The 10983-nt window shown below is 39.1% G+C and overlaps 1 protein-coding gene across 1 annotated transcript; it reads left to right on the forward strand.

The window, feature by feature from the left end:
- The first annotated feature begins 3727 nt into the window (after positions 1–3727).
- Positions 3728–4794, forward strand: LOC140013438 (uncharacterized). The gene is made up of 2 exons (XM_072062718.1): positions 3728–4121; positions 4439–4794. Exons 1-2 carry the CDS (start codon positions 3728–3730, stop codon positions 4792–4794), a joined length of 750 nt encoding a protein of 249 aa, XP_071918819.1.
- The last annotated feature ends 6189 nt before the right edge of the window (positions 4795–10983 follow it).

The raw sequence follows: 10983 nt of genomic DNA on the forward strand, positions 1-10983 counted from the left end.
ATGCGTAGCGAGCGAAGGTCTGTGAAATTTGTACAAGTATGGATCATCCCACAGATGCATGTCCTATTTTGCAAGAAAATGGAGCTGAACAAGTAAATATGGCTGGAGGTGTGCCCACATCCCATAGGCAGTATGAGTTGTACTCCAACACGTACAATCCTGGTTAGAGAGACCATTCCAACTTCAACTATGGGAACAGGCCGTAGAATTCATTTGTGAATCGTCCTCCAGGATTTCAACAACTATGGCAAGCAAAGCCTCAGCTTTCGTCTGCAGATTCAGGAGACTCTTTAGCAGACATTGTCAAGAATCTGACCACAAGTGCTGCTAAATTTCAAAAGGAAACTAGAGCGGGTCTGTCAGAAACTAGATCTGGTATGAAAAATTTGGAGACTCAAATAAGTTATATTGCAACTGCAATTAATCGCGCCTGGAGTCTCACATTTTTAAAAAATTGCCATCGTAACCCGAGGTAAATCCCAAGAATATAAGTGTTATGACACTGAGAAGTGGTAAGGAAGTGGAGAGGTCTAAATTAACAAATCCAAAAAGCAAAAGCGAGGAACAGATAGAAAAAAAGATTGAAGAAGAATGGCGCATTCGCGAAGACTCTAAGGTAACATTTATTCCTTCAACTCCTATTAAATCTAACTTACCTCATTTTCCTTGTATGTTGAAAAAGACATAAAAGGCAGAGAAGAAAAAAGAGATTCTGGACGTATTCAGGAAAGTGGAGATCAACGTCCACTTGTTGGATGCAATTAAGTAGATACCAAAATACATAAAATTTTTGAAAGATTTGTGCACCCACAAAAAGAAATTAAGAGGTGATGAAAGAGTGGAGGTGGGAGAAAATATGCCGGCTATATTTCAAAAAAAACTTCTACCAAAGTGTAGAAAGCTAGGTATGTTCGCAATTTCATGTAAAATAGGAGATAGCCCAATTAGAAAAGTAATGTTGGATTTAGGGGCGTCGATTAACGTGATGCCTAAAACCATTTATGCTTCGTTAAATCTTGAGCCATTAAAAGGAATAGTCATCATAATCCAACTAGCAGACCGTACCAATGCTTATCCAGAGGGATTAGTTAAAGATATTTTGGTGTAAGTAAATGAGTTAGTATTCCCAACAGATTTTTATGTCCTAGACATAGGAGATAAAAAGTTATTAAATCCGTCACCTATTTTGTTAGGTAGATCGTTTTTAAGTACTACTAGGACAAAAATAGATGTGAATAAGGGTATTTTGTCAATAGAGTTTAATAGAGAAATTATAAATTTCAATATTTTTGATGCGATGAAATACTTGGAGGAATTTAACTCAGTTTTTGCTTTGAGTCTTATTAAACCCCTTGTACAGAAAACTTTCGAATTGAATGGGGAGGATGCACTAGAATTGATTTTGGCGAAATACCTTGAGTTGGGAGCAACTCTTAGTGTGGAAATAAGTGATGAGTTGTACCGTGCGGTTGAAGCACTGTACCCACTTCCATCCATTTTTTCAAGGTATGAGTTTACTTCTCTCTGTGTATCAGAAACTCAGAAAAAGTTGTTGCCATCTGTTGTGCAGACACCAGAGTTGGAGCTCAAGCCTCTTCCGAAACATTTGAACTATGCATTTCTCGGGGACAAGAAAACATTGCCGGTGATCATTTCTGCACACCTATCGTCGAGTCAAGAAGACAACCTGGTTCGATTTCTTCGAGATCATAAGGAGGCGATTGGATGAAGTATAGCAACCATCAAGGGAATCAGTCCATCCTTATGTATGCACCGAATATGGCTTGAAGATGATGCGATACCGGTAAGATAGGCGCAACGAAAATTGAACCCGCTGATGATGGAAGTAGTTAAAAAGGAATACTTAAATTTCTGGAGGTGGGAATTATCTTCGCCATCTCAGATAACCTGTGGGTAAGCCCCGTTCAAGCAGTCCCGAAAAAGGCGGGAGTAACTGTAGAAGAGAATCAGGAAGGTAGGATGGTCCCGGTCAAGAATCCCATAGGACGATGCTAATGCATCGACTACCAGAGATTAAATGCCGTGACAAAAAAGGACCACTTCCCTCTCCCTTTTATTGACCAAATGATAGAGAGATTGGCTGGTTGTATTTATTACTGTTTCTTGGATGATTTTTCAGAGTATTTCCAGATCGCGATAGTACCGGAGGACCAGGAGAAAATCACATTCACCTGCCCATTTGGTACTTTCGCCTACTGTAGGATGCCTTTCGACCTCTACAATGCTCCAACGACTTTTCAAAGGTGCATGATAAGTATCTTCTCCAAGTATGTAGAATAGATTATTGAGATATTCATGAATGACTTTAGTGTATATGGGGACAGTTAGGCATGGCCACGGTTTCAGAACCGCCGGTTTTGGTTCTTCAAAGAGGTAGATCCAGAACCGCATAGTTCTGATTTTGGTTTTTTATGATTCTGGTTCTGATTTCCGGTTTCATATGGTTGTATACAATTTTATTTAATTTCTTATCCTTACCAATTTTAATACGAAAATAACAATATATTTAAAATTTTAAATAATATGTAAAAAAATAAATACAAAATAAAGATCATATTTTAATTTTATTATTATTCTACAAAGTAAGAAGTAATAAATAGATAATATAAATTTTATGAAAAGTACATTACATTGTCAAATTAAAAAATACATTACACTATCAAATGGTTGTCATGTGTTGACTTTTTTAAGTTGGACAATCATCAATGTTGAAGATTCCATTTCAAGAAATATTGCAAAAAATATTTTTTTGCTTGCTTGATTTTGAAGATGAGCTACTACCATCAAAACTTGTCATTTGATAACAAATAAGCAAAAAAAAAAAATTGTAAGTAATAATTTAATACTTACAAATTATAATGATAGATATTAGATGAATAGAAAGAATTAAATAATTAATAAAATATATAGAAAGTCCATAAAATTTAAACTTTCTTAAAACCTATTAAACACAATAATTTTTTTTTTGATTTATCTCACTACTTATATTAATTATTTTTAACGGTTCTGGAACCGGCGGTTCTGGTTCTATTTTTTAGAGAACCAGAATCGGAACCTTTATGCAAGGTTTTACCACGGTTCTGATTCCATGATTTTGGTTCCAGTTTTGGTTCGGTTCCAAACGATCCGATTCCGGTCCGGTTTTCGGTTTCAAATGGAATCATGGCTATGCTTAGGGATAGTTTTGATGAATGTCTTGACAATCTAACTCTAATTTTGAAAAAGTGCATAAAGACAAACTTGATTCTTAATTGAAAAAAATACCACTTTATGGTGGGGTATGGTATCGTATTAGTATATGTAGTGTCGGCTAAAGGAATAGAGGTAGATAAAGTAAAATTTGACCTTATTTCTGCTTTACTTTACCCGTAAGTGTATGGGAAGTACGTTCCTTTTTAGATCATTCAGGGTTCTATAGGAGGCTTGTCAAGGATTTTTCAAAAATTGGAGCATCCTTGTTCAAGTTATTGCAAAAGGATATAGCATTTGACTTCATCGATGAATGCAAGATAGCATTTGATAAGTTGAAGGAGTCTTTGACGTCCCACCCGTCATTCAATCCCCAGACTGGAGCCTCTCATTTGAAATAATGTGTGACGCTAGTGATTACGTAGTGGGAGCAGTGTTGGGACAAAGGATTGGTAGGGCGGCGCATGCAATTTACTATGTATCGAAAACGTTGAATAGAGCACAACTTAACTATTCCATGACGGCGAAAGAATTATTAGCTGTTGTTTTTGCACTAAAGAAATTTAGGTCATATTTGTTGGGTGCAAAAGTAATAGTTTTCTCTGATCACGCAGTCTTAAGGTACTTGTTGACGAAGAAAGAGGCAAAACCAAGGCTCATCAGATGGATTCTGCTCCTGCAAGAGTTTGACTTAGAGATTAAACATAAAAGGGGGGTAGAGAACTTGGTTACTGATCACTTGAACCACTTGCATACAAATAAGGAGGATCAGCAATTGAGAGAGGCATTTCCAGAGGAGCAATTACTCGCCGTTGATTCGTCTGCACCTTGGTATGCTGATATTGTAAATTTCTTAGAAACTAATCAATTACCTGCAGATTGGCCAAAGGCTAAGAGAGACAAATTGAAAAGTGATGTCAAATACTACATTTGGGACGACCCCTACCTTTGGAGGCAATGTTCGGATCAAGTGTTAAGAAAGTGTGTAAGTGTAGGTGAATTCCACTTTATTTTAATTTTTTGCCATTCATTTGCATGTGGAGGGAACTTTGGACCAAAACGAACAGCTCGTAAGGTGTTGGAGAGCGGTTTTTATTGGTCCATCCTTTTTAAAGATGCGTATTTATTCTATAAATCTTGTGATAGGTGTCAAAGGGTAAAAAATATTTTCCGTAGGGACCAAATGCTTCAAACTCCCATGCTGTTTGTTGAAATGTTTTATGTGTAGGGTATAGATTTCATGGGTCCTTTTCCCTCGTATTTTGGATTCTTATATATCTTGCTGCTATTGATTATGTTTCCAAGTGGGTAGAAGTAAAAGCCACTCGAACCAATGATTCTAGAGTGGTTGCAGAGTTTTTAAAGTTTAACATCTTTGTTTGTTTTGGGATGCTGAGAGTTGTAGTGAGTGATAGGGGGACACATTTTTGTAATAAGATTATTGTTGCCTTATTTCGCAAATATGGCGTTCTCCACAAAATATCCACGCCATATCATCCACGGACAAATGATCAAGTTGAAGTGTCAAACAGGGAGATCAAGTCAATCTTGGAGAAGATGGTGCACCCTGATAGAAAGGATTAGAGCTTGAAATTGTAAGATGCACTATGGGGTTATCGCACCGCGTATAAGACGCCGATTGGGATGTCCCCGTATAGACTAGTTTTCGATAAGGTTTGCCATCTTCCAGTGGAGCTCGAGTATAAGGCATTCTGGGCAGTGAAACAATGCAAAATGAATCTTGAGGAAGCGGGGGTCCATAGGAAATTGGAGCTACAAGAGCTGGAAGAGATTAATAATGAGGCACATGAGAATGCAATTGATTTATAAGGAGAAGAGTAAAATTTTTCACGATCAACAAGTTTCAAGAAAATTATTTGTAGTGGGGCAAAAAGTCCTCTTGTATCACTCGAGATTTAAACTTTTTCCCGATAAGTTGTATTCTCGTTGGATTTGTCCATTTATCGTTTCTAATGTTTTTTATTATGGTGCAATGGAGATCCAAATTTTGAAGACGGAGAAAAAGTTCGTGGTGAATGGCCATCGTCTCAAACCTTACTATGAAGGATTCTCTGTTGAGGAAGTCGAGTTCATAACAACTGGAGGATCTAATTTATCCTGCTTGAGAGTTCCAACCAAATCTAGTCAAAGATTTAAAAAAAAAAGGCGCTGCTTGGGAGACAACCCAAGATTTTTTTGATTCAGTTTCCTTATGTTTTTGGAGTTTTTGGTAATTGTTAGTTACATTTAGTGAGTTGTTGTTTTTGTGGCAGGAAGCTAGCAGTTATGCGTGCCCACACTAAGTGGTCACATCTAAGGAAGAAAGTTTGAAATTATCAAACAGAAGACTCTCCAGTAGTTAGGTGTGCTTATGCCAAATGGTCACGCTTAAGGAAGACAATTCTCTTCTGTGATCAGAAAACTCTATAATAGCTAGCCGTGTTCACGTTAGGTGGTCACGTTTAAGGAACTCAATTTCTAAAGATTGGCGAGAAGACTCTATGGTAGTTATATGCGCCCACGTCAGGTGGTAACGCTTAATGATCTTAATTTCGGCGGTTGGTCAGAAAACTCCTAGGCAGTTAGACGTGCTCACGCCTAACACCGGTGTTCAAAAAAAAAGGGGTGAAAGGAAATTGCCCTCTCTTATGATTGAAAAAAAAAGAAAAAAAACCTAAGCCCCATCGGTGCCCTACTTTCTTTTTTCTCTTTTTTTTTTTCTTTTCCTTCTTCTTCTTTCTTTTTCTTCCTTTTCTTTCTTTTCTTCTTCTCTCTCGCCGCCGCCGCCTTAGCCCTCCTCACTGTCCGCCACCGCTCTTCGCCCGTCGCTCACCGTCCGCCGCAACAAGCACTCCGTCCGCCGCAACAAGCACTCTCGCCGATCACCGCAGCGCATAGCCATTGCTTGCTCGAGCGACCAGAACCATCGAGCCGTGCACACCCAGTGCTGCACCAGCGAGCTCGCGCCGAACCCAGGCGCTAGCATGCATGTCCGTTGCACCCCAGCGTGCTCACGCACGAGAGCCAAGTGCGCAAGGTCTATTGGAAATTGCAACTACAAGAAGTGGAAGAGATTAGGAATAAGGCATACGAGAATGTAATGATTTACAAGAAGAAGAGGAATAATTTTCACGATCAACAAGTCTCAAAAAAATCATTTGTAATGGGGCAAAAAGTCCTCTTGTATTACTTGAGATTTAAACTTTTTCCCAGTAAGTTGCGTTCTCGTTGAATTGGTCCATTTGTTGTTTATAATGTCTTTTATTATGGTGCAGTGGAGATCCAAAATTTGAAGACGGAGAAGAAGTTTGTAGTGAATAGCCATCGTCTCAAACCTATTATGAAGGATTCTCCGTTGAAAAAGTCGAGTTCATACAACTCGAGAATCTAATTTATCTTGCTTGAGAGTTTCGGCCAAATCTAGCCAAAAATGTTAAAGAAAGGCGCTGTATGGGAGGCAACCCAGGCTTTTTGATTTAGTTTCCTTATGTTTCTGGAGTTTTTGTTAATTGTTAGTTACATTTAGTGAGTTGTTGTTTTTATGGTATGAAATTGGCAGTTAGGTATGCTCACGTTAAGTGGTCACATCTAAGGAAGGAAGTTTGAAATTGATGGATAGAAAACTCTCCAGTAGTTAAGCGTGCCCATGCCAAATGATCACGTTTAAGAAATACAAATCTCGTCTGCGATCAGAAGACTCTATAGTAGTTAGGTGTGCCCACGCTAGGTAGTCACACTTAAAGAACTCAATTTCTAAAGATTGATGAGAAGGTTCTATGGTAGTTATGCGCGCCCACGCCAGGTGGTCAAATTTAAGGATATTAATTTCAAACGGTTGGTCAGAAGACTCGTAGGTAGTTAGACGTGCCCACGCCTAACATCAGTGTTCAAAAAAGAAGGGTGAAAGGACGAAATTATCCTCTCTTAAAATAAAATAAAAAAAAACCTAAGCCCTACCTGTGCCCTACTTTCTTTCTTCTCATTCTTTTTCTTTTTTCTTTTTTCCTTTTCCTTCTTCTTCTTTCTTTTTCTTCCTTTTCTTTCTTTGCTTCTTCTCTCCCGCCGCTGCCGCCTTCGCCCTCCTCACTGTCCGCCGTTGCTTCTAGCTCGTCGCTCGCTGTCCGTCGTCGCAAGCCCTCTCACCGGCCACCGCAGCGCACAGCCACCGCCGCCGCCTGCTCGCGCGACCAGCCTCGCACAGCAAGTGACCAGAGAGCCGCACCGGCTAGTGCTGCATCAGTGTGCCCAACGCGCACCCAACCTAGGCACCAGCGCGCCTATCCATTGCATCCCTGCACATTTGCGCAAGTGCGCCCAATGCGCACAGCAGTGCTCCTATGCGCTTTCTCCGCACACGACCAGCAGCCTGCACAGGCGTGGCCTCCACGCACACTCTATTGTCGGTGCCGCCGCCGCTCCGTCGTAACCCTCACTGCCTGGTTATCACTTCAAGTCCTTTTTTTCTTTAATTTTCTATTACTTTTAGCTGAGGACAGACATTTAATTTTTAGCTGAGGGCTGAAATTTAATTTTTAGCTGATGACAGATAATTTGTGTGTACTTGGGGTGCTGTGGATTTGTCTTTGGCTACTTTTGATTGTCTGCTTAATTTTGTAGTAAAATCATGGTATTTGGGGGAGTTTTTCTGTGTTTGTCTATTTAATTAGTTTTTGTGTGTTTATTGTGTGTGGGTAGTTATCGTTAAGTGCTGTGTTTGCCAGTTTGCCTATTTCTTTAATTGTCGGTGTTTGGAGCTGTGATTGGGAACCCCTTTGTTTAATTGGTTGCCAGTTGACTTATTTTTAGTGTCTGTACCTTATTCTTGTCCTGTTTACTAGTGTCAAATGGCTAAAACAAAAGATAAAAGTAGGAATAGACCATCCACTTCCACCCCACAACCCACTGTCCCTTTGAGTGGGCCTTCCCAAACAACTATTTCGAGAGGCCCCCGAACCCGCCTTGGGAGGAATAGGGAAGTTCACCTCTCCTCTCTGGCCCATTTCAACGGACATTTGACCTTCACCAGAGTTGCCGATAAGGAACGGTATGCCGCTGCTTGTTCAAAGAAAATTATTTCTTGTAAATTCATCCACGGACCCACACTCATTCTTTTAAATATTAGGGATGAGGTCGCTAAGAGATTAACCGCCATAGGTTGGACAAATTATGCTTCTATTGTTTTACCTACTTTCACTGAGTTAATGTGGGAATTCTATACCACTTTTGAGTTTAATGTACCTGATGAATTCTCCGTTACAACTCCTGAGGTGGTTCGGTTTAGATTGATGGGTAGGGAGTTCAAACAGTCAATCACTGAATTCAATTTGGCTCTTGGTTTTATTGACATTTCCTATTCTCAAACTGAGGAATATATGGCAAGTGCCTGCGAATACATTGAGCCCTTTTTCTCCCATAACACTGACTATTGAAGAGAACTGTCGGTTGACATTCAATCTTATGACCCTAGCCAGTCTAAAGCCTCTTTTCTTAAGAACCCCGTTTTTCGCTATTGGCACCGTTTCATGACTTATAGCTTCTCAGGTAGGAAAGACAGTTCGGATACTTTGACTAAATCCGATTTCTTTTTTATTTAGTGTATACTTGCTGAGGTTAAGGTTAACTTCAGCTGTTGGTTTCCGTCTCACCTCCGCACTGTCTTAAGCAAGAAAAATAAGTCGTTAATTTTAGGTTCGTTTATCACTCAATTGGCTATAAATCTTGGGGTTTTGGATTTGACTAATTATAATCTGCATTTAGCTTGTACCATGGAATCTCTTGATTTAATTTGTTTGGAAAAGATGGATCTAGTGCAACAGATCAATGGTGTCTTCGAGTTCGTTCCTCCGGGGCCAATCCAACTTTCACAGAAGCGTAAAGCTTCCAAATCTGCTACTTCGGAGGCTGGAGGTCCCTCCACTGATGCTCCGGGACCTTTCTCTTCTGCACTCTCGCCGTCTTCCGACCTCTGCTTCCAGTTGCATCACATGGATTCTAAATTGGAGCGGATCGAGCACCAGGTATCAGGAATGGCACAGAACTTGGCTCAGTACTTCACCAACGTGGGCTTTCGTTCACCATTTCCTCCCGAGTCTTAGTTCTTTTCTACCTTTCTCCGTGTTCAGGGAAGTGACGTTGCCCCATTACCTCTATTTTTGGTCTTTATTTGCTTACATTGGGGGCAATGTAAGGTTTAGGTGTGGGGGAGGGTTAGCTATGCTTTTAGTTGTTTGATTTACATTTTCTTTTCCTTAGTTGTTCTTTGTTTTAAACAATGATGAATGCAATTGAGATACGAGTATGGTTAGTAAGTTCATGCCGTGGGGTTTTCTACTTTTTTTTTTCGATGATGAATTAATTGATGAATATGCTGAATTTGATATAATTTTGATCACTTGTGAGATTTTTGGGCTTATTTTTTTCGTTTGTTGAGTGGTTATTGTATATGGTTTGTCGTTCTAGAACTTGCTCGGTTATACATGTCAAAACCACATTTAATTGAATTTGATGCATTAACATGATGGGGCACCTAGGATTGAACCATTTTTAACTTGTTAAAAAACCTACCTTTATCTCATCTACCTTTAGTGAGTCACGTTGAGCTTTTAACCCCTTTTTCGTTTGATATCCTAATTGTTAGCAAAAAAACCTTCTTTTTAGACTTTCTCTTTGTACCTTAAGTTAAAATAATGCTTTGATTTTATTGCATGGGAGTTTGGGATATTATTTGAAAGGCAGTGAATAAAAAAATGCAAGTATGACAAGTGAAGTTGACTTCTATGGTATCGATATTCAAGAACCAAAAAATAGAAAAAAACCAACAGAGAAGCAACAAAAGAAAAAAAAGGAGAAAGAAAAACAATAGAAAAAAAAGGAAGTTGAAATCAAAGTATTTGTGACAAGTACCGACTACTACCTTCACTTGTTGGGTTGCCTTGGAGGTACAAATTTGCAAGAACCTGTGCAGTGAATTTTTAGGCATTTTCTTTGACATTTTTACACCCTTAAAATCCTTTTTATCCTACCCCTTCACCCGAGCCTCATTATAACCTTGTGAAGTCCCTTTGATTGGTGCATTTAATTCATAATTAAGTGGTGAAAATATGATATATGAGCAAGCTTATGGTAATGCCATTTCATTGTGTTGATTTGAGAGCCATCCTATATCCTATACACTTTGGAGTGAATGAGTACATATTAAATGTGAGAATTGTCAGTTTGGTATATCCTGATTTTGATGAGGTTATTGAGGAATTTGGAATACTGTTATTGGTATGAACTGTTGTGAATTGCTTGGTATCTTAATTACACTTCTGAGTTAATTATACTTGAGGGCAAGCATAATTTAGGTGTGGAGAAGATTGATAGGGTGCAATTTAATGAGATATTTTGCTAATATTAAATAATTTTTTGACTAAATATTGCACTATTTGGGGATTCTATTCATGTTTTGTCTTTGGTGTTAATTGCAGGAAGTGGTGAAGAAAAGGTGCTGAAAATAAACATTCCGGAAGACTTCCTGACAGTTAGGCGTGCCCACGCCTAACTCCAACCTTCAAGTCCGGAATTCTCGGGACTATTTGCACGAGGGAAGTTTCCTAAAATGAGTGAAGTAGCTGGCTACAAATTGGGAAATCAGTGGGGTCACTCCAAAAGAAAGCAAAAGCTGAAAAAGTTGAATTGTAATAGGATTGTTATTTAGAAAGTAATTGGTATTTGGATACCAACTAATTAGGAGGAAAAGTAGGAAAAGAGAGAGATTTTAGGCACCGTTTC

The sequence above is a fragment of the Coffea arabica genome, chromosome 8c, assembly GCF_036785885.1.
Source record: "Coffea arabica cultivar ET-39 chromosome 8c, Coffea Arabica ET-39 HiFi, whole genome shotgun sequence".
NCBI classification, from domain to species: Eukaryota; Viridiplantae; Streptophyta; class Magnoliopsida; order Gentianales; family Rubiaceae; genus Coffea; species Coffea arabica.